At 34.9% G+C, this 25,160-nt stretch overlaps 1 protein-coding gene across 3 annotated transcripts in view; it reads right to left on the bottom strand.

Annotated features, from left to right (window-relative positions):
- Positions 1 to 25,160, bottom strand: part of LOC115430329 (ephrin-A5b-like) — a 320,517-nt gene that overhangs the window by 20,875 nt on the left and 274,482 nt on the right. For all 3 annotated transcript variants that reach the window (XM_030150282.1, XM_030150280.1, XM_030150281.1), the window contains one exon: positions 7,402 to 7,694. In XM_030150282.1, coding sequence (XP_030006142.1) covers positions 7,402 to 7,694 — 293 coding nt within the window. The remainder of the gene's footprint in view (positions 1 to 7,401; positions 7,695 to 25,160) is intronic.

Here is a 25,160-nt window from a genome sequence, read left to right as displayed (position 1 = left end):
AATATGCAATATTATTTTTTTGTTCTAGGTCAAATGTTAAATACTACAATGTGTAAATGTGCATTTTTTCCTCACTTAGGAGAAGGGTGTTCAAATATACAAATTGATTTTTTTCATAACATGAAGTGCAAAGTGTGCATAAAAAGCTCACCCGGACACTGGAATGTTAATCTGAGTAATAGCCCAATAAAAAAACAGGCCTCGTGTAAAGGCCTCAGAAAAGACGCTGAAACATCTGAAGATCAGGTCAACAGGAAAACATTAGCTCATAATAACTACAATCAGGCTAAATCTGATCACATTCATCTCTTCTCTGTACTTACAACATTAGGTGACATGTGGAACAAAGCTATGAGACCCTAGAAGATCTGAGGATTGAACGCTCCAAACAAACGGCGAATGAAGCCAGATTCCATCAAACCATGAGTCAACATTAAAAAACACTGGAGAAGTCAGAAGGCCCTCTGTTACAGGTCTAAAACCAGTAGAAGTTGTCCAGACCTGACCCAGTTTCAGTTTTACGGCCTCATGGATGAACTAACATGGAGGCAACATAAAAAAAACAAAAAACAAAAACGTATTTTCCAGGAGATTACACAATAAACCGCGAGTGGAAGAGCTTTGAACAGTGTTTTGGAACATGCAAACACGTCTGATCAGATCACCTCATGTGTAACTGGAGACATATTGTCCATGTAACCACAACCACCTTGGATTCTTTATTATTCTCCATTGGATAGGTTGGTCTAGGGATGTAACGATATGAAAATTTCATATCACGGTTATTGTGACTAAAATTATCACAATTATCATTATTATCATGGTATTGCAAAAATTGTGCTCAAAATGTTCTAAAAGTACTAATACACACACTGAAGTAATTTAACCAAGTTGTATATTGGGAAAAAAAAACAAAAACAAAAACAAATAAAATAATAGGCACAATGTACCTTCTGTTGTGGAAACATTCAAATATTAACCCTTAGGGGTTTGAGTCTATTTTGGATGTTTTTCAGTCCTTTTGATTTTGCCTTTATTTACTATATACAGAAATGTTTACTATACCCATGTTTGGTATCTTTTTTTTCAGCACTTCATTTATATCACCTGCTGATTATTTTTTTTCATTTTAACCTACTATAAAAACATAGAAGGCCAGAAAACACAAAAAAATATATAAAATCAGATTTGAAAAATGTATATAATTTATTGCATAAATAACACAACGATGGTTAACGAACCTTTTCAAAAACTTTAAAAGTGAATATTGGTTCCAAATATTAGGTATAGAAAATTAAAATTGTAATAAATTAAAACTATACTCAAATATTTGACATCAAAGCAAATCTTTACATAGGTGTTTTCTCCGGAAAAGTGCGGTAATCAAACACGATTATCATGATAATTAGAATTTAAATGGTAATACTAACCGTCAATTTTACCACGGTATATTGTCATACCAGTAATCATTACATCCCTAGGTCGGTCTCAGTATTTTCTCCATTCTAAAACACATCGCACCTGGCGTTAGCATTAGCAATTAGCATTAACACTTAGCACCTGTGCTAAAATGTGCTGCAGTGCATCTTGGAGAATCCTTTGCACTCTGTGAAATGTCTGCAATCAGTTCCATCTTCAGATGGATCAAGGGAAACTATGGAGATAATTCAAGGTTAAAGGTCAACTATCCACTTTACTACTCATGTAGGGAGATTCAACCCATCCTAATACACACAGCACCTGGCATTGGCATTAGCAATTAACATTAGCACCTGTGCTAAAATGTGCCGTGGTGTATCTTGGCAAACCACAGGCACGTTCTGTGAAGCGATTAGCTCCATCTACAGGTGAACAGAGAATCCAAAGATGTCATTCAAAGTTCAAAATTAAAGGTCAACTTTAATATCTACATCGAGAAATTCAGTCTGCATTTTACCCATACTAATAGACACAGTGCCTGGCACTAGCATTAGCAATTAGCATCAGTGAGTTGCCATTAAAGATGCTCAGGGACCAACTCTACATCTCCATTAGCACCGTAGTCGAGGGCAACAACAGGAGAAATACTCTACATATACTGTTTTTTGATGGAAACCAGAGGAAACAAGTAAAGGCTAAACAGAAAGGCTAACCACTGCTAAATGAACAGTAAAATAAATCAATATTTTTCACTGTTTTCCACGTCAAAACCATAAAACTGCAGCATCACGCACAAACAGAAAACTCAACATTTACTCAAATGTCAACAGTTATTTGCTTTGTGAGCTCCCTACAGCTGCGGTATTTGATAGTTTCTGGTGTCATAAATTGTCTTTCATCATATTGAAATTCAAGAGTCTGAGAGGAAACGTGAGCTCTTCCTCTTCTCTGGACTCTGTTTGATGGAAGGTTTTGACCTCACAGGTGTTTCCCGACAGGTAGGCGTTAAAGTATTTGATTGACAGCTGTAATTACCCACCGCTGATCAGATTTCCATCAGGTTCGTCTATAGGTATATTTAGTGTTTAGAATCAGAATGCAGAGAACCTGCAGAAAGGTGCACATTTTCACACTTCGGAGTTTTTTGGTTTTTTTGCTTTTTGTAGTTTCATCTTTGTCCAATGTTAGTTTTAGTTTCACAGATTAAAGCGTGGCTGCCATTTCTATTGTGCAGTCCAAAAATCATCCTGTCTTTGTCATTTCCCATGTGTGAAAACATTAAACACAGCTTAGTAATTAAGTTAATTTAATAAACATTTTATTTGATCATGCATTATATATTTTGGTTTCTTTGCAAAGGAAAACATGAGGAAGTTATTGTTTTTAAAAAAACAATGAATAACAAATACTGACTATATTCATTTTGACCAGATTAGAAAAGACAAATTCTGCAAAACTTAAGTCACAGAAATAATTCTGATTCTTGAAAACACACAGATTAGAAAGTTGACGACTTCTAAAATAATCTACGAAAAATGACAGAAAATCACCACAACAATATTTACATACTTTGGATTTTTAGATTGTTTGAAACTTATGACCTAAAATACATCCAACCACTAGGGGGTGACAAATGTTTAATGGTTTTTAATGGTTTCAAGCATTTCCAAACTTTGGATTGGTACCCAAAATGCTAATTTTATCAAACAAAGCTTTAAGAGAAAATAAGTGTGGCTTTCTACACTGGTTGAACTATTACTCACTAAATCTAATACCTACAAGTACTTTTACATAAAAATTTGCATCTTCTTGGATTTCTTTCATGCAGAAATTGAAAATGCAATTATTAACAGCAAATGGAAACACCACTATCAAATGTTTTTTTTTTTTCATAAAAAAGTAGTGTTTTTCAAGCATTATAATTTTTTTAGGTGTTAACAATACAGAGTTAGAAGTAGGGATGAGATTTGATAAGAATTTAACGATTCCGATTCCATTATCGATTTTGCTTATCGATCTGATTCCTTATTGATTTTCTTATTGATTCTCATTGGGTGAAGGAATAAGAGTACAAATGGGTGTGTTTACATTAACTGTCTTTCATATTTCCATCTCTACACAGAAAATATAACATATACAGTATGTACAAATAATAATAACAGATGATGCCGGGCCCGGTTTGGGGGGTGGGGTGGGGGGCGCATACAATGAAAGTGAAACCAAAGACGTTTTACTAATTCCTCTACTGCTGCATTTCTAATACGTGGAACCTGTTCGACTCTGCCCATCTCCCGTTGTTGTGCACCTCATTTCCTTTCCCCTACCTTTGGAAACTTGTATTTGAGGGAGTTCGACATTTGTTGCCTGCACCAGAACAGGAACTGGGCCCGGATGACGGCCTGGTGTTCACTCTGCTGCTAGATTCACAAGCGCCGCTAAGTAGCGTTTCAAATGAATCACATGCTGTGCACAAATGTTTGAGTATACTAGAGGGATTCCACCCTTTTGAAGAAATGGAAGCTTTGACAGTGTTCCAGTGGACCTGGTGTCGTCTGTTTAGACCGTTTCTGCCTCAACGCCATGTTGGCTACGTTCTGACCAAAACAATGCAGCGTACGCGTGACGTCACCTCGCATGTGCAATGAAGGTGGAATCGATAAGCAGAATTGTTAAGCAGGCAGACAAACGATTCCAAGGAATCGAGCTACTGGGACCCGGTTCTCAGAAAGAACCGGTTCTCGATTCCCATCCCTAGTTAGAAGTGATATTTATCTACAATTGACACCCTGACAGTCTGTTCAATAGAAAACTGCATTTACGCAACGTTGTTCTGACGGTGACAGTCACAAAAAAATGTAGAAGACGACAAGTAGCCTATCTCTGGAGTTTGGTGGAGTAAATGTTTGGGAAGCCCTGCTTTAGGAAGCTGTTGTCATCCACCTCCTTCCGTTCCTCTGGGACATATTTATTTATTTATTTAGAGTTTGTTGGATATAATGCCAAGAGCGCACCGTTTTCCAGAGTCTCCTTACTGTTAATGTAAACCCTGCGTGTAGAAGTGTCAGCTAAACCCCTTTAATCATTTCGTTTCGCTCCTCTGCCTCTACTTCACCAATAAAAACAGGACTTCCCAGCAGCCTCGGCTCAGCTGCAGAACTCTAAGCTCAGGTTCTCATCTACAAACCCCCGTTTCAGAAAAACCTCGACAGTAGAGCCGCTGAGCTGCCTCGGGCTCATGTTTCCACCCGGCATTCACTCCAAGGACTTCCACAACCAAACCTGGACTTCACACATCATGGTGTTAGTGATAAATCAATGACAGTATGATGTAGATTTTAACTGTATGATGATAAACGTGTCCAAGGTAAAAAATAGCCCCAAATAAAACAATAAAAACAAATATGAGACAGAAAACTTTCCTTCAGATACAGTTCACTCAGCTTCATAAAAATGTTAAGAAAACTCTTGAGCTTGGATGTTTGCAGCCACAACTCATATCGATGCACTAAATATTGTACTTTAATGTACAACAGTAGAAACAAAGAGTACGACATTAGCTTAAGCGCTAGCATGATGAACTATTAAATGTTGAATTTTCTGACCTTCTTAACTCATAACTCCCCCAACGCTGGTTTAGGCATATTTGATACATTCCTCTCTATCTCCTGAGACAAGAAAATTTATTGTTACTTTTTCATTACTATTGACCATAATGCCTGTTGTCACATATTTGTACCATACCCAAATTTACATCTATTTTACGTGCTATAGTCAAGTTAAACAATCTCCATTTAACCCATAAACACCCAAACATCTACTGTCAACCAAAAGCATCTACTGATCTAAAATCATTAATAACTACTGATCCACTAATCCTATCAATACATGTAAATAATTGGTGTAAAATGCAGTTTGTCATCTTTCCATGGTCATCAGATATTACCCATTTGAAAGTTCAGAGGCTCCGTAGTGAACGTGGGGTTTTATTAACATCTATGTGATCAGTGAATTAAATACAGGAAAATACCGAATTATTACTGGAAATGCAAAATGTAGATCATAATATAATACATAGTGATAAATCATTACGGAAAGGCAAAAAAAATCATGTGGAAGTTGTGTCTTTGAGGATTAATTTAACATCTGCTTCAAAGGAAAAAGACAATTTCTTTTTAATATACTTGCATAGAAAATCAGGTGTTGAGGGGTTAAAGGTAAACTCACTTAATTATCTTCCTAGGGAAATTCAATCTCTGTATTTTTCCCATAATAATAAATACACAGTACTTAGTATTAAGTTTAGCACATTAGGATCGGTGAGCTGCCATTGAAGGCACAAAGGGACCAACTCCAGATCTTCATCAGCACCAACAGGAGAATTAACATATATAGACCTGCTTTTATTCAAATGATTAACTTAATTTATTATCCTTGTAGGGCAATTCAGTCTCTGCATTCTACCCATAATACTACATCCACCGTACTTAGCATTAGTGTTAGCATTAGCACATGTCACACTTTAGGAGCATTGAGCTGCCACTGAAGGCACACAGGGACCAACTTCATCAGCACCAACAGGAGAATTAACCTATACAAGCCTGCTTTTATTTTAACGATTAACTCACTTTATTGTCCTTGTAGGGAAATTTGGCCTCTGCATTTTATCCATAATGTAGATAAAGTTCAAAACATTGACATTAGCGTTAGCATTAGCACATATCACACATTAGGATGAGTGAGTTGCCACTGACAGCACTCGGGGACCAACTGGAGCTTTCATCAGCTAAGACAGGAGAATTAACCTATATAAACCTATTTTTATTTTAAATATTAACTCACTTTGTTATCCTTCCAGGGAAATTCAGTCTCTGCATTTTACCCATAATGCACACACTGTACTTAGCGTTAGCAATAGCACATATCACACAGGATCAGTGAGTCGCCATTGATGGCACTAGGGGACTAACTCTAACTTTCATCAGGTAAGACAGGAGAATTAACCTATATAAATCTGTTTTTGCTTTAAATCTTAACCCGCTCTATTATCCTTGTAGGGAAATTTGGTCTCTGCATTTCACCCATTATAACTGAACTTAGTATTAGCATTAGCACATATCACATGTTAGGATGAGTGAGTTGGCATTGACGACACTTGGGGACCAACTGTAGGTTTTTATCAGCTAAGACAGGAGAATTAAACTCTATAAACCTGTTTCATTTTTTATTTTGTTTAAATATTAACTCGCTTTATTATCCTTCCAGGGAAATTCAGTCTCTGCATTTTACCCATAATGCATACACAGTACTTCACGCTAGCATTAGCACATATCACACATTAAGATGAGTGAGTTGCCATTGACAGCCCTTGGGACCAAATATAGCTTTTCAACAGCTAAGACAAGAGAATTAAACTCTATAACCTGTGCTTTTATACGTATGTGTATATATATATATATATATATATATATATATATATATATACTCGCTTTATTATCCTCTCTGCATTTACCCGTCATAACTGTACTTAGCATTAGCTTTAGCATTAGCACATATCACACATTAGGATGAATCAGTTGCCATTGACAGCACTCAGGGACCAACTCTAACTTTCATCAGCTAAGACAGGAGAATTAACCTATATAAACCTGCTTAAGTTTTAAATATTAATTCGCTTTATTATCCTTCCAGGGAAATTCAGTCTCTGCATTTTACCCACAATGCATACACAGTACTTAGCATTAGCGTTAGCACATATTACACTGGATCAGTGAGTCGCCTTTGACGGCACTAGGGGACTAACTCTAACTTTTCATCAGCTAAGACGGGGTAATTAACCTATATAAACCTGTTTTTATTTTAAATATTAACTCGCTTTATTATCCTTCCAGGGAAACTCAGTCTCTACATTTTACCCATAATGCATAGGCGGTACTTAGCATTAGCCACATTAGCCTTCAGTCAGCGGATGTAAATACTACTCACAGATGTAATAGTATTCTCGGCCTGGACGGAACTCGAAGCCTAACGAGAACGGCGTGAACAGCTGGAACTTCTCGGAGAACTTGAGCGGTCCGTTGGGCGACAGAGGCCGGTTACATTCCCAGCGTTTGAAGCCTTTGGCCGTGTAGTCGCAGGAGGTGTAGCCGTCGTAGTTGACCATGAAGAGGATGTAGCGCTCGGCCCGTTCGTCCGACACCGGGTTCATGTAGTGCGGACAGTAGATGTCCAGGTAGTCGTTGATGCACACGTCGATGTGGTAATCTCCACGATAAAACCTGCACAGAAGAAGAAAAAGGAGAAGGACAGGAGATTCATTAGAACAAGAACTAATTTAAAGAGCCTTAAACTGTGACTGATTGGAAACTGGTCCCTGAAGCTACGGCTGGAAATGTGTAGAAATGAACCAGACAGAGAGAATGGAGATTAATGCTGCCTTCACGTGCGATCGGGAACATGAACTTTTCCACTAACGAACTCAAAATTGCGTGTGTGTTGTGTTCAAGTGCTTTGGTTAACGTACTGAAATGAAAAATGTCTGACATTATCTTTTTTTTTTTTTTTTTTTTTAATATATATTTGAACTTATGAAAAAATACAAACTCTCAATGAGGATAATAACATAGTCATACAAACAGAATAGAATAGAATAGAATAGACTTTATTGTCATTGCACAAAAGTTACAATGAAATTGCTGTGGGGCTACTACTACTACTCTGCACCACACGATAATAATAAAAAAAGATACAAGACAAAATTAGTATATATGTATAAATGAACATAAATAAAGTCCAAAAATCATGGGGATATGTATGGCAAGAGCAAAAAAATACATTCAAATATAATACAGTGCAAATAATCAGGCAATTTAAATTAAAGTAAAGGAGCAGAGATGCAACAGAGAAGGCTTTTTAAATTAAAATAATAAGTAACGAGCAATGTTCTGGCTTATTTTCATAGCAGTTTTTTTTTTTTTTTTTTTTTTCCAGTTTTCTTAGGGACAAGACAAACATTTAAAATTTGCTTGTAAATCCAGAAAAGGAGGGCTTGTTATTTCTCCATTTTGCACAGTGGATATGATATTTACCCAATAATAAAATAATTTTAATAATATCTGAAACAGATGAGGCCAAATTATCCATATAAAAAATAATATGATATAATTCAAAACATGGAATATCATTAATTTGTAGTGAAATCCAATTTTTTTTTTTATGTCTGACCAAAAACCGTGTGATGCAGGACATAAGAAAAATAAGTGTTCTAAGGTTTCATCACTACCACCGCAGAAGGAGCATTGATCCACCTCAAACTTAAATCTCTTCTTAAGGAACTCTGCTACAGGATAAATCCTGTTCATGATTTTAAAGTGAGTTTCTTTAACGTTTGACAAGATTGGTCGTTTCATGAATTTACAGTGTGGGTTCAATGTACCAGATGTTAGCGAGGTGGGCCTCTGCCATCTGATCATCACTGGTCAACAACAAATTTATTGTTGAAGTTTTTTGAGCTGATTTAGGATCATTTTGGTGTGCTGAATCCAAAAATCACATTAATTTTGCTCAGTCAGGTCAACTTTCTGAACTATGCTACATATTGGCTTTTTAACATTTGTGCTTACATTTATGGGATTTCACATCATATGATACAAAATTCTTTCATATTTCTTGCAATAAACGAGTTCTGAAGATTTTACTTTTGCCAATTTATGATTAATGTTTTTTTTTAATATTACAGGTGAATGAAATGGCTTCAACCAGAAGATCTTGCAAAAATAAGCCTGACGTATTCTGCTCCATCTGCGCTGAATACACCATTGTACCTAACAGGAATCCTGTTAGAGAATGATTTTTTTTCTCTTAAAACCTATTTTGGGTGAGAACTATATAAAAAAATCAACTGATAAAGTCACAAAAATGTCATCAATTTTGTGAGAAGATCAAATTTTTCAAAATCAAATGAGCAAAAAAACCTGACCTGATTGAGAAAAACAGATGTCATTTTTGGATTTAGCGGTGCAAAATGGTCCTAATTCAGTTGAAAAAACCTAGACAACTTGCCAAAAACATTTTTTGTAACCCAGTGTTATCGTTACCTGGTACTTGGGTAAAGCAGTTTTGGGCCTCATGACATGAGGGGGCATTCAAGTGCAATTTTCAAGTTGGTCACTTATACGTACTACAGTTCTCATAGTACGTGAAGGCAGCATAAATCTAACTTTATTGAGATCTGAAATGGAATATTTCAAATCAGTCAACTGGTAATTATTCAGTAAACGTCAAACCATGATTTCTTTTATTTTTAGAGGTTGTTTTCTTTAGGTCTGAACAATAGTTATTTTGTATTATTAAAGAATGCAACAAGACAAAAAAGAATAAAATATGACAACATTAACAAAAGACAAACATGACACAAAAGATGAAAAATAAACAGGATGAAAACATCACAAATCCAATCCAACTTTATTTATAAAGCACTTTGAAACAACCATAGTTGATCAACGTGTTGTACAGAAGACTAAAAGGACAATAAAAAATTAATAAAAGCATTAAAAAACAATAAAATCAAATAAATAAAACAATCTATGTTGATTTGGATAATTATGGTCATGAATATCAAATTATTATTTCTTCTAAGCAGATTTTAATTATGTTATTTGTGGTTTTTAGTTCTTAGACTTTGACTTTATTAATCCACAAGGGAAATTACTTGGTCACAATAGCTCAGTTGCATGTAAAAACACTCTTGAAAAAACACAAACAAAAAAGCAACCAAAAAAAAGAGGAAAGTAAGTGTGAAGAGATAAAAGCAATAAATAATATAAATAGAATACACCAATAAAGCAAAAAAATCATAAAAGATGCAACAAGAGAAAAACAACACAAGAGTCAAAACAAGACGTCAATGACGTAAATGACAGACGTGATGAAAAATGATGAAACTGCTGGAAAAGGTGGAAATGACACGAAAAAAGAAATGACTGCAGTTGAAGCACCAGAGCAACACCAAAAAAAAAGAAAAAAAAAGAAAAAAATGGTTCTGATGATCAAATATTTCACCAGAATCTAAATATACACGAGTAACATGAAGTAAAACAACAAAACTTAAAACATTTTGATATAAAACTGTACAAAGAACAAAGACCAGGCTCAATACTGTTCTACATTATCTTCATCATTATGTTCATTCACATTCATTTTCTTAAACATCTCCTTTTGTATGCTGATTTTTTAAACCAATTTTTATTAATATTCTTGTCACTTTAAATATTGTATACATTTTTTGTTAATTGTAATTTTTTGTTAATATGATCATCAATTTTGGTCATTTTTATTAATTTAATTGATTATTTTGTGTATTTTGTGTATCTTTTGTTCATTTTCTCAGTGATTTTGTTCAAAATTCTTTATTACCTCCATTTTTTGCTAATTTTATTGATTAGTTTTGCTAATTTTTCTGCTTCATTTTCTTCATCATTATGTTAATTTATATTAATTTTCTTAAAGATCTCCCACTGTACGTTGATTTTTTTTAAACTTATTTTTTATTAATATTCTTGTCACTTTAAATATTGTATTAATTTTTGTTAATTGTAATTTTTTGTTAAATTGATCATCAATTTTGTTCATTTTTATCAATTTAATTGATTATTTTGTGTATCTTTTGTTCATTTTCTCAATGATTTTGTTCAAATTCTTTATTATCTCCATATTTTGGTAATTTCTGCTAATTTTATTGATTAGTTTTGCTCATTTTTCTGCTTCATTTTCTTCATCATTATGTTAATCTATGTTAATTTTCTTAAACATCTCCCATTGTATGTTGATTTTTTTTTTCTTATTTTTATTAATATTCTTGTCACTTTAAATATTGTATTAATTTTGTTACTATGATCATTAATTTTGTTCATTTTTATTAATTTAATTGATTATTTTGTGTATTTTTTGTTCATGTTGTCAATGATTTTGTTCAAATTCTTTATTATCTCCACATTTTGCTAATTTTTGCTAATTTTATTGATTAGTTTTGCTCATTTTTCTGCTTCATTTTCTTCATCATTATGTTCATTTATGTTAATTTTCTCAAACATCTCCCATTGCAGTTGATATTTTTGCTTTTTTTCATAAATGTTCCAGATTACTTTGTCCATTTTCTTGCTGATTTTGTTCATTTTCTTCCTATTATGCTTATTTTTGTTCAGTTTCTTGTTCTCATTAAACAATCACACATCAAAAACACAGAATTGGAACAAAATAATTGACAAAATAAGCTAAACAACCAATAAAATTAATAAAAATGAACAAAATTGATGACCATATTAACAGAAATGAACAATGGAAAAGTCTAATGAGCAAAACATGAACACAACACTGACAGTACTGTGGTGTCATGTATGTTTGTTGGTTTTATGATGATCTCTTCTCTTTTGACGGGCTGCGGTTTCATCCTCACACACACAATTCATCCCTTACTATTTACAGACAAATACAATTCCCACAATAGCCTTGTACAAGCTCGTTCTCGACCTTTATTAACACTTTATTTACACATGAGAGTCCGCTGAGCGTGCACACCCTCCCACTGCCGCCGCTTTGAGCTGTTATTTAACCCTCGCACCACCTGCAGCCACGCGTTGCTCAAGGGCACACAGGCTGTTCAGGTGGGAATAAGGCTAAGCATCGATCTGTTTGGGGGGGTTTAATCCTGCCCGTCGGCGAAAAAACGATAGAAATTGAAGAAAAGGTAATGGTTTGTGCAGACAGACCTGAACTCCTCTGAAAACACGTCTGAAATATTGATAATGTGCTACTTCGACCATGACTTCGTATGTTTCTGCATCAGGGATCGTGGGTAGAATGTTTTTATTAATGTGGGATCGATGCATGTGGCTGATTCATCGCTAATTCGCTTTAATAAATATGTCGACGTGCAGGTGTTTTTTTTTGCTTCAGTTAATTCTCAAAGACCTACAACTACTTCTGAGACCATTTTGAACCTTACAAAGTGATTTATCTCCATTTATATTCTAATTATCATTTTTTTTCAGCAAAAATCAGGTATTTTTCTATATTTAAATCTCTGACCATGTAGATGTTGATAGAAACTCAGTGTAAATTTAAAGGTTATTATATCAGAACTGAGAAAACTGAAGAAAAAGTGATTTTTCTCCACAAAATATATCATTAACTGAACATAAAAACATGTGTCTACAACAAAAACTGTGGACAAAAGTATGTGGACACGTTGAATTCAGGTGTTTCTTTTCTAACAGGAGTCTGGGATACAAAACAATAATGACTAATGTTAGAATATAGTTTTATATTATGGGATAAATATTATTGCATTGGTTAGTTTGGTTGTTATCTTTGCTTCCAAAAATGCCTCAAAGATAGTTTTTATCAATTTCTCTCAACATTGATTTTTTTTTAATCCATGACTATGATTTTAAATGCTCCACCTCTACGTTTCTCCAATATTTCTCATGCTCTGACTGTAAATAATAATTTTCTACCATAACTAACCATCCTCTTTCATCATATCTGACTGAGGAAGAAAAATCTAACATTAAATTTGAAGGAAATATTGATAGACATCTTACAGCTGCATACATGATGTGTCCCAATACTTTTGTCCATATAGTTTATAAGCATCAGTCATCACCAGTGCAATGCAATGATATTTATCCCATAATATAAAACTATATTCTGACATTAGTCATTATTGTTTTGTATCCCAGACCCCTGTAACAACTCAAAGTTGTCAGATTTGTCCAAAGAGTCGATTTTTTTTGTGACGTAACTTTGGAGTTATTCGACCAGACATGTGCAGAGGCTTCCAGACCTTCTGTTATGTCTGTTTTATTATCAAAACAGTGAAGAAAATTCAGAATACGAATAGAAATCCAAGTAAAAACCACATTTCCCACAGTGTCGGGGCTTGATTCCTAATAATAATAAGTCGACACGTGACCAGAGCAGATCTGATTGAAGCTGAAAATGAAGAGAAAAGTCTTCATACACTGTAAAAAAAAAAACGGTAAAAAAAAAACAAACAGTATTATTCTGGCAGCTGGGGGGCCAAAAAAAACACTGTAAAATAACGGAAAATAACCATCTCATAAAAATACGGTAATTTTCTGTAATTAAAATACAGTTTTTTGCCCTAACTTTACGTGATATTTTGCATATTTTTTTGACTTTTTAATGTTTCATAAAGAATATTTTCATGTATTAAAACACTCAAATTACCTATAAATATATATATAAATACTTTTCAATGAGACTCAGTTGTCCAATCCACTGATAAAAACTGTATTTGGACAGTTTATCAGTGCTTACACATGTTATACATTCACAAAAATACATTTATTCAACATTTTTGTTGTGAAACCTCCTGTAATTACACAAGATATTTGTCAATTAACAAACAAGTCTGGTTCAACTTACAGAACAAATACTTCTGTTACAGTTAATTGTCAGTAATTTTATCTAGTTTTATTTATTTATTTATTTTTTTACAGTATTAAACTTTAAATGAACAGTTAAATCTCATAAATAGAAAAGAAATATTTGCGAAATTATGATACATTTGCAAATGTATTTTAACTGTATTTTTCTGTGAAAAAAGAAAAAAAATCTTTTAAAAATTTGAAATTTTATAGTTACTCCAGTTACAGTTTTTTCGTGTTATTCTACATTTGACATGTAAAATCACAGTCTATTTTTGTCATTTCATTGATATTTTCCTGTATCTTAAAAGTACAGGAAAAATCTGTAAAATAAACAGTGAAAATTCTGTTAAATTACAGATTTTTTTTTTTTTTTTTTACAGTGTAGTCATTAGTTGCAGCCCTATTCTATAACTTTAATTTACTGATCCTATAATTCAAAGGTTATTATATCAAAACCTAAATGTAAAGAACAACACAAATGAACAATAATAACAGCAGAATGTAAGAACTTCCACAAGGGTCCAAACAAACTCATGTAATTCACATCCAAAGCCACGACGAATCAATCAACTGAGAACTTCTCAAAATTGTTGATTTTTTTTGTGATGTAAATTTGGAGTTATTCGACCAAACATGTGCAGAGGCTTCCCAGACCTTCTGTTATGTCTGTTTTATTATCAAAACAGTGAAGAAAATTCAGAATACAAACAGAAATCCAAGTACAAACCACATTTCCCACAGTGTCGGGGCTTGATTCCTAATAATAATAAGACGACACGTGACCAGAGCAGATCTGATTGAAGCTGAAACTGAAGAGAAAAGCCTCCATATGTGGACGGTGGGGTGGGGGGGTGGAGGGGGGGGTAGTATGAAGCCACATCCTTGCTCCTCTGGGTTTGTTTTCAGGATATCATCATGTCAGTCTCAATCATCCCAACCCACATCCCCCTGTGACAACCCCCCCCCCCCTTCCTTGTCCAGACCCATACATCACTGCTGATGACTTATGCTGGTGCTGAAATTAAAGTCCCCTAGCGTTCCAGGGCTAATCCCCCCGTTAGCATGTGCCTTTAGCAGCTTTAAGAGGATCCGCCTGTAGAAGGAAACTTTCATTAGCTCAATATGACGGAGTGATGTGGGCGGGGCCTCAGAGTCTGGGAAAATGAGGCCTGGGCTCGGACGTGTTTCGCCTGGTGTTTACTGTAAACCGAGCGGACAAGAAAAGACGAGGGGGGGGGAGTGCTGCGGCCAGATATGCCAGGTATTCATTCCTGAGGATTGGAAAGGCGTATTCCCATCGGCGCCGTCTAAGGTTGCAGTTGTGAGGCTTTTAGCGCAGACAGATTAGGCCTGGACGGACGCACGGCGCTCATGTCTGTGGAGCTGCTAATGGCCCACGCTCCAGGATCACTGACATACTGAGGATGGCTTCAATACTCCACCTCTGTTCATTGACACAGGCCAGGATGGTGGGGGGGGGGGACGGGGGCGGGGGTGGGGGTGGGGGTGGGGGCGGGGGCGGGGGGCGGGGGGCGGGGTCACGACGACCCGATACCCGGCCTGAGTACCAGCCTCAGATCAGATATTACACCTCAACCTGCTGCTTATTATCAGTAACCCTTTCATGTGTGAATTGTGAAAAAAAGAATTTATTTTTTTATAGATTGATTGTATTAGTCAAAATTAGGCTAAAGTTGAAAGGCATTTTGAATTTTTACAAAATATCGTTTTGTTAAGAAGATATTTAACCTCTTTAGACCCAGGAAAGTACAAGTTTTGGCTTTTTTAAATTAAATAAGTGCCTATATTGGAAACATTGTGATGCAACAGTTTTTTCAGATGCATTTTATAAAATTTTTTGGAATGTCCTTTAAATAAAGCTGTGAAACTCTTGGACAGAAAACCCATAGCTGGGTCTTAGGAGGTTAATTTTATGTCATGTCTTTATCTTGTTATAACTCCGTGACTCAGGGAAACGCACAAGAACCTCAGAGTACCAATACTGCTATGTGTCTGTGCAAATGGCAAATAAAGTCTATTTAATTCAATAATACAAACAGATACGTGTGAAAATCCAAGTTTGTAGCCTCTTAACCTTTAGTTCAGTGGTTCCCAACCTTTTTTTACTCGTGACTCCATTTTAACCTCACACATTTCTGGAGACCCCAGACATTCAAAACAGAGACTTTTTTTTTTTGCTAAAATTCATTTGTTTTTGATCATGTAATAGTTTGACTGTTTTGTCGTGTGTGAGTTAATGTTTTCCTGCAACTTAATTGTCTATTAATGCAAACTATTTAAAGTTGTGTTTTGGCTTCAGGTGTTAATTATGAAGCTCTGCCGAGGGTCGACGAGTGTTAATGGTTATCGTTGTACGAGACTGAAAATGACTTCACACAAAACGGGACCGTGACTTGTTAGTTTTTGTGTCGTATTAATGAAAACCAGGCTGAAGTCGTCAGCAGAAGGCGGTTACGCTCATGTAAAGTGCACCACAACCCGGAGCGGACAGACTAAATAAAGTGAACATTTGGAGACGACACCAGCTGATCCCAGACCAGGTGAGGTGTCGGCTGGGGTAGGGGGGAAGGGGGAGGGGCTGCAGCTGTCCCCGCCGTCTCATACATGCTGGGGCTTCTGGAGGTGTGTGTCGGCGAGGCCTGCCGGGGGTATCAGGTTGTCGCTACATGGATTGTAAATGCGCCGCAGGATTAGTGTGCGTCCTACTGGGTTTACAGGCCCGGCGCATGGACGGGATGTGTCGGAGCGTGTGACCGCCGCCTGCCACTGACGCCATATTCCAGTGGTTCCCAACCTTTTTTGGCTCCTGACCCCATTTTAACATCACACATTTCTGGCGAGCCCAGCACGAAGACATTTTTTTGCTAAAATTAATTTGTTTTTGATCATGTAATAGTTTGCTGTACTATGTTGCAAATACAGGTTCATTTTAGAGGACATTTAGTCGATATAGTGCAGGGGTCTCAAACATGCGGCCTGAGGGCCAAATGTGGCCCGCCAGAGGTTCCAATCCAGCCTGTGGGATGTTTTTGCAAAGTCAAAAATTCCACAGTCTTGAATTGATTTAAGCAAAAAAAAAAAAAAAAAATTAGCTTGAATTAAGGAAAAAAATGTTGAATTAAGCAAAAAAAAAAAGAAAAAAAAAGCTTGAATTAAGGAAAAAAAATGTTGAATTAAGCAAAAAGTCAATTAAGTAAAAAAAATCTTCAATTAAGCCAAAAAAAAAAAAAAATCTTGAATTAATGTCACATTTTAGTCTTTGTTTTAGTGCAAAAAAAACCCCATGAAATTATGAAAATATTTACATTTACAAACTATCCTGTAACAAAAAAATGTGAATAACCTGAACAAATATGAACAACCTGAAATGTCTAAAGAAAATTAAGCACAATTTTAACAATTTTCTGCCTGTTACTAAGCATTTAGCATCTTTGTAGATCCGATTTATATTGCATATGTATAAATGATAAGTTGAGGCAAAATATTGTTAAAATTGCACTAAATTTTCTCAAGAAATTTCAGTTTTTTCAGGTTATTCACATCTTTCTTTTGTTTGGATAGTTTATAAAAGTAAATATTTTCATAATTTAATTTTTTTTTTCTTTACACTGAAACAAAGACAAAAATTTGGCGTTGTCATTATTTTTAGGTTATTATGTTATTATTTTACTGGTCCAGCCCACTGGAGAACAAATCGGGCTGAATGTGGAACCTGAAAGAAAATGAGTTTGAAAGCCCTGCTCTATATAATGTATATTATTCTGGACGGAGGCAGTAAATCCAGATGTAGATTACTGCTCAAAGGGAGAACCACAGCGCTGCAGTTTCACACACACAGTTTGTCTTTTATGGATTGGGATTGTCTCTGTCAACTCACCATACATTTTTATTGGTAAGTTTTCTTAATTTTTTTTTTTTTATCAATTACTAGAAATTTCAGGCGACCCCACGTGGGATCCCGAAATTTCACTTTTTTTCAGGTAATTCACGTTATTTTTATTTGGATAGTTTGTAAATATAAATATTTTTATACTTTAATGGGTTTTTTTTGCACTAAAACAAAGACTCGATGTTGTAGTTGTCATTATTTCTAGGTTATTCTGTTATTCTTTCACCCGTCTGACCCACTGCAGATCATACTGGTCTGAATGTGGAACCTGAACTAGAATGAGTTTGACACTCGCGCTCTAATTATAGTCGTCTCAAATGTGAAACCGAAGCTGTTTTTTTTTTTTCTAACTGTTTTCCAGGCACAACACGGCCTCGCTTTCAGCTGATGTTATGACCCGCCTCCTGCCACTTCACCAAGCCTTACATGTCTGAGAGTCGGCGGCTGTCAATCAAATCCGACCCCTGACGAGCAGCTGAGATTAGCCGGGATTTGGACTAATGCTTTTAAGGGAGGAAAAGTCTGTGGAAGTGACGACGACTCTGTTCAGACCAAGGTTTGAATAGTTTTGGATTTTTCATTCTAGTTTAGTTTTATTTAGTTTTGACTTTTTTTTCTCTAATTCAGTTAGTTTGAATTCGTTTTTTCAGAGCAGGTTTGATAGGTTTTAATTAGTTTTCTTTTTTTTTTCTAAATGCTTAGTTTTAGTTTAGTTTTTATTTTAGTTTTTTCATGTCTTTTATCTTCTTCCTCATCATCATCATCATCATCATTATTATTATTATTATTATTATTATTATTATTGTTGTTGTTGTTGTTGATGTTATTGTTGTTACTATCATTGTTATACTTGTTGCTGTTATCGTTGTTGTTGTTATTACCATTATCATTATTGTCATATTATTATTATTATTATTATTATTATTATTATTATTATTATTATTTCTATTGTTGTTATTATCATTATTGTTTTTGTTATTGTTATTATCATTGTTATTGCTGTTATCGTTGTTGTTATTACCACTATCGTCATTATTGTCATATTATTATTATTATTATTATTATTATTATTATTATTATTATTATTATACTGATGAGACCAGCTAAATAATAGCATAATAACCTATAAATAATGACAACTCCAATGGTTTAATGTGACAAAGTAAAATTCCATTATGAAAATATTTAAAAACTACAAACTATCCTTTCACAGTAAAACGTGAATAACCTGAATAAATATGGACAACCTGAAATATCTTCAGAAAAATAAGTGCAATCTTAACAATATAAGAGATCTGTAAGTTGCGTCATAAATTAAGGCATAATATTGTTGCGCTTATTTTTCTTCATAAATTTAAGGTTGTCCATATTTGTTCAATAACTACAACAAAAACAAATTATTTTTCACAGTTATTATTATTGTTACTAGTCACAGTTCAGGGGCTGTCTGTAAGTTTGACACTCCTGTTTTAGGTTAAATATTCCCTTTTTTTCCCACAAACCATAACAAAACCAACATTTATGACTAAGAAATAACGTCTGTATGCGGTGGTTTAAGCAAAGAGCCTTTGTTTTGTACAATTTATTGACTGAGAAACACATAAATCTGGATCATTTTATCCATTTAAGAACTTCAGTGAGAACTTTTTAACCTCGTAATTGAATGATTTGCAAGAAAAAGCTAGAGTAAATCAACGTGTGAGCACTAAAAAGTGAATTTAAGACCTGAATAAAAAGAAGAAAACGAAGAAAAACGAGCTAATGAAGTAAATAAATGACGTGTTAGATGCATGTTTGTCGCTGTTTCTTATTGTCAGATGAATGAAGGTCCAAATGCGCAGTAAAAGCGTCCAGAATGTGGTGTGTAGGTGTCGGATACGACAGCAGATAAAGCACTGGCGGCAGATGCTCCAGATGTTCGCCAGATGGAGGATGGAAGGAGCTTTTTGAGTGGCAGGAATGAAATATTGATAAGACGCAGAGCCATAAAGACACAGATGTAGTCAGATATTTGACATCTGAACCTTCACTGTCTCTGGGTTTCTGCTTTTTTTTTTTTTTTTTCTTCCTCCTCCTGCTGATCGACTCTGGACCAGAGCGTGAGAAACCTCCATCCAAGCCCAAGCTGAGCTCCGGCAGACTGAACCACTAAAATAATAGCATAATAACCCATAAATAATGACAAGACCCAATTTTTCTCTTTGTTTTAGTGCAAAAAAAAGAAATAATAACATTAACCCATAAAAGCCAGCACTACTTTTGTGTCAGTTCCCAATTTGTGCATTTAAAAGTGTAGGACAAACATAAAAACTTCTGGAATAATCTGGAACAAAACTTTAAAATGTTTTCTTCAATTTGTGCATTTAAAAGGATGTATAAATCCAGTATAATAACAAAATATAGAACATTACCCGAATAAGTGAAAATCTAGTTATAATATAGAAGAATGAATAAAAGAAGATATTATTCTGTATGTAATTAATACAGACGATCAAGATTAGGAGATATTATCACAGTTATTAATGATTGTATTTGTAGTAAATAATGAAAGTGCATATAAATATTACAGTTTATATTAAAAAAGGTTGATTATTATGCAAAACGGATTGTGTGTGAGGCGACTAAAAAAATGTATGTAAATGGTTTGCATGGATGCGTTATGCTGTTGTAAAAACTTCTAGAAAACAAGAAAAGCACTTGGAGAGCGCAGACCTCTGCCAAGACAGATCTGCCCCCCCGATCACCACCAAAATTTAGTCATTTCTTCCTTGTGCCAGTATCAACATTTCCTGAAAATTTCATGAAAATCCGTCCATAACTTTTTGAGTTATCTTGCTAACAAACAAACAAACAAACAAACACACAAACAAACAAACACACAAAGCAAAGCCATAACAATACCTCCTGGTGGAGGTAATGAAAAGTGTGTTAAAGCAAAGGAAGTGAAATTTATTTAATTATCAGTTTTTACAAAGGGGGTGGAGTCTATAAGTTATACTTCTTCCCTTTTCGAGCGCCGAAAAATTTTGTTAGACCATGTTTTATAGTTCTTTGTTATCTGACTCTATATTCATGGGATAATTATGGGAAAAAAAAAACAGCCTTTATCTGAAGAAAACCCAAAGTCTAATGAGAAGAAAGTAATAAAAAGTCATACACCAGGAGGATAAACTTCAATATAACTGAAAAATGAGTGCAATGATGAAAAAGTTGTCACATCCAAGAAAAAAAAAACGGCAAAACCTAAAACTGTCATTTCATTCGTACACCACAATATTTAAGTGTAAAGTAATAATTGTAAGGAAAGTCCTTTTTTACAGGTTAAAGTTGAACAAAATGGGGAAAACGGCCTAAAAAAATTAACTTAAGAGTCACGAAAAGAGGGATTTTCATTTGACGTCTCATCATGACGCGATATTTTCCACATAAATACATCATAATATTTAAAAGGTGATTTTGGATGTTGTTGCCGTCAGGATTTGTTCATTTCCATCCCATTCATCCTCAATAATATCCCATAATTATGGGAATAAAAACAATATAAACAGCCTTTATCTGAAGAAGAGCCAAAGTGTAATGAGAATAAAGTAATAAAAGTCATATGTCAGGAGGATAAACTTCAATATAACTGAAAAATAAGCATGAATCTAATAAAAAGTCATCACATCCAAGAAAAAAACCGTAAAACTATAATTTCATTTTTACATCATAATATTTAAGTGTAAAGTCAATAATCGCAAAGTAAAGTCACATTTTACAGGTTAAAGTTGAACAAAATGGAGAAAACGGCCTGAACAAATTAACTAAAGAGTCACGAAAAGGGGAATTTTCATTTGACATCTCTTCGTGACGCGATATTTTCCACATAAATACATCGTAATATTTAAAAGGTGATTTTGGATGTTGTTGCCGTCAGGATTTGCTCATTTCCATCCCATTCATCCTTTTCTTTTTATAAATGGTTTGGTTGTTATACGCCATTTAATGACTCATTAAGCTCCTTTCTGGGCTGATCGCTTTCAACAGTTGTATTATTTATTTATTTATTTATTTTTGCTGCTGTTTCCAGCAGCAGGAGGCAGCGTTCAGAAAGACCGATCCACCCCTGCAAAAAAAAACAAAAAAAAAACAAAAAAAAAAAACACAGCTTTGACTTCACTTCAAAAACGTGTCATAATGAGCCATTTAACAAAGAAAAGCACCTTAATCCTAAACCTATTTGTCCTGAGGATTAATGAGCCCTGATTGGCTGAATTCCTGGAGGTCATTTAGAGGCGTTTATCAATGAATCAGTAACCGGAGCTGTGGACAAAGCCCACACCCACTGATAATCCCCTTTTCAGGAGCTCCCACTCATGTTTACTTTCTTTATCCCCATCTGGTTCCAAGTCCTGGATCAGGTAAAGAATGAGCAGTCTGGAAAGAAGAAGAGAAGAGAAGAGAAGAGAAGAGAAGAGAAGAGAAGAGAAGAGAAGAGAAGAGAAGAGAAGAGAAGAGAAGAGAAGAGAAGAGGAGAAGAGAAGAGAAGAGAAGAGAAGAAGAAGAGAAGAGAAGAGAAGAGAAGAGAAGAAGAGAAGAGAAGAGAAGAGGAGAAGAGAAGAGAAGAGAAGAAGAAGAGAAGAGAAGAAGAGAAGAGAAGAGAAGAGGAGAAGAGAAGAGAAGAGAAGAAGAAGAGAAGAGAAGAAGAGAAGAGAAGAGAAGAGGAGAAGAGAAGAGAAGAGAAGAAGAGAAGAGAAGAAGAGAAGAGAAGAGGAAGAGAAGAGAAGAAGAGAAGAAGAAGAGAAGAGAAGAGAAGAAGAAGAGAAGAGAAGAAAAGAAGAAGAAGAAGAGAAGAGAAGAGAAGAAGAAGAGAAGAGAAGAAGAGAAGAGAAGAGAAGAGAAGAAAAGAAGAAGAGAAGAGAAGAAGAAGAACAAGAAGAAGGAGAAGAGGAAGAACAAGAAGAAGAGGAAGAAGAAGAGGAAGATGTAGAACTAGTAGAAAAAGAAGGAGAAGAAGATGTAGAAGAAGTAGAAGAAGAGGAACTTGAAGAAAAAGAAGTAGAAGTAGTAGAAGAAAAAGAAAAAGATGTAGAATAATAATAATAATAATAATAATAATAATAATAATACTAAGAACAAGAAGAAGAAGAAGAAGAAGCTAAATTTGTTGCTATTTGAAGAAGAATAAAAAAAATTGCTACAGTAGTCGGAAAAGTTGGTAAATCTGGCAACAAAAGTGTAAAGTTGGAATCAACGACCAAAACCCAGTCTGTCTAATCTGAAGGGAATCTGATTGGTTGTTTGGTTGTTTGGTTGTTTGGTTGGTTGGTTGGTTGTTTGGTTGTTTGGTTGGTTGGTTGTTTGGTTGGTTGGTTGGTTGGTTGGTTGGTTGGTTGGTTGGTTGGTTGGTTTGCCTCTTTTCCATGTGGAGTTAAAAATGAAGGAGCTGGTCTCATTAACTTTAACTTCATTTCAAACTGAACCAGATTCTGTTTTGCGATAGTTTTAAGGAACAGTGTTGATTATGCTTTAGTACCTGTTCTGTTCTGTTCTGTTCTGTTGTTCAGAACCGTGACCTGTTCAACCTGGGACCTGATATCAGCCATGTTTAACAAACAACAGGACTAAAACTGAGCCATGAATCTGAAACCAGCACCCAGGTAGTGTGGACGGAGCCGGTGTGGACGGAGCCGGTGTGAACGGAGCCGGTGTGAACGGAGCCGGTGTGAACGGAGCCGGTGTGGACGGAGCCGGTGTGAACGGAGCCGGTGTGAACGGAGCCGGTGTGAACGGAGCACAGCAGCAGCGACACAGCAGAGAAAAGACAGGAAACCGGAGAGGAGATGGGGAAGGATCTGGCAAGAAAAGTCCTCCAAGTAGGAATCAGACCGGGGGGTGGGGGGTGGGGGGGTGTTCCCTCAGCTCCCACCAGGACGCCGCTTTCATTTATACATATAAAACTAGCTGCATTTTCATGTGTTTGAGGCGTTAAAGGAGCCTCTTCTCTGCATTTTGATCAGTGCAGACTCAGAAAAGTTTCCTCAAACCAAACAGAAAACGACAAATGAACATAAAGCAGCTCCAATTTCCCACGTTTTTAGCGCCTGAAAGCAGCAGCAGCGGCAGCAGCTCCTCGCATTCACATGGAAATGGGCAGGAATTAGCATTCTGTTTTTGGTGAAATTTGGTGAATTTGGTGAAAAAAACATGGGCTTCATTTACATGAGTGAGTCAAACTGCAGCAGAGGCCGAACGCTGGCGTCTGTTTAGGCTGAATTTACCCACAAACACCCAGAGCTTCTGCTGCGGGGGCTCACAAAGGAACTGTTATCCACATGTAATGTTTCTGAAGTCTTTCACTGCCATTTATTAGATCCTCCTGAGACCCAGCAACGCATTTTTGTCTTCTGTAGTGGACAAGTTTCACAGCTTTAAAAAAAAAAAAATGAATGAATGAATAAATACACATAATTTATTTTCTCATTTTCTGGCCTTTTTTCTCCATATTATCTATTATTTATAATTTTACTACTTGTTTTTGTTCACTTTATTCATACTTTTTACAATATTTTTTATTAATTCTATTTATTATTTTATTTGTTTTTGCTCATTTTCTTGCCTATTCTATTCTTTTTCTTCACTTTTGTTCAGTTTGTAACTCATTTTTTTCACGTTACTGATTATTTTGTTGATTTATTACTAGTTTTTCTTTTAATCAATTATGTTGGCAGCTTTTGTTCATGTTTTTGCTTATTTTAGTATTTTTTTTAAACTTAATTTTAGTCAATTTTTAAACTTTTTTCACACTATATCAATTATTATTGTTCATTTTTTTGACTATTTATTTTTCCTTCGTTCTTATTCATGTTCTTTCTTATTTCTCCATGTTATTTATTATTTTGTAAATTTTCTTATTTGCCTTTGTTCATTTTATTTATTCTTTTATTTGTTTTTGTTAATTTTTATTCACTTGATTTCATTGTCTTGCCTATTTTCTTATTTTTTCTTATTTTTTTTTCATTTAATTGATTACTTTAGCCACTTTCCTTCATGTTGTCGCTTATTTTATTCTTTTTTTTAATCACTTTTAGTTCATTTCTTTTCTTTTTTCCCCACATTATAATAAGTGTGTCCATCCGCTATCAATGATCCAACTCCATGGGTTTTACTGGTGAATCAATGTTGTAGAAGATGACGGTGTTTCCATGGTAACTACGGAGCCTCTGAACGTCCAAACGGGTCATATCTGATGACCATGAAAAGATGAATAACTGTATTTTACAGTAATTATTTACCACTTTATAGATTATTTTGTTGTTGTTGCTTAATATTTTTGTTACTTTTAAAATTAATTTTGTTAGTTTTATTGATTAATTTGGTCATTTTTCATTTTCTTGCTTGTT

Source organism: Sphaeramia orbicularis, chromosome 12 (assembly GCF_902148855.1).
Source record: "Sphaeramia orbicularis chromosome 12, fSphaOr1.1, whole genome shotgun sequence".
In the NCBI taxonomy this organism is placed as follows: Eukaryota; Metazoa; Chordata; class Actinopteri; order Kurtiformes; family Apogonidae; genus Sphaeramia; species Sphaeramia orbicularis.
Note: the sequence above shows the minus strand (reverse complement) of the source record. Positions and strands in the feature narration are given on the sequence as shown.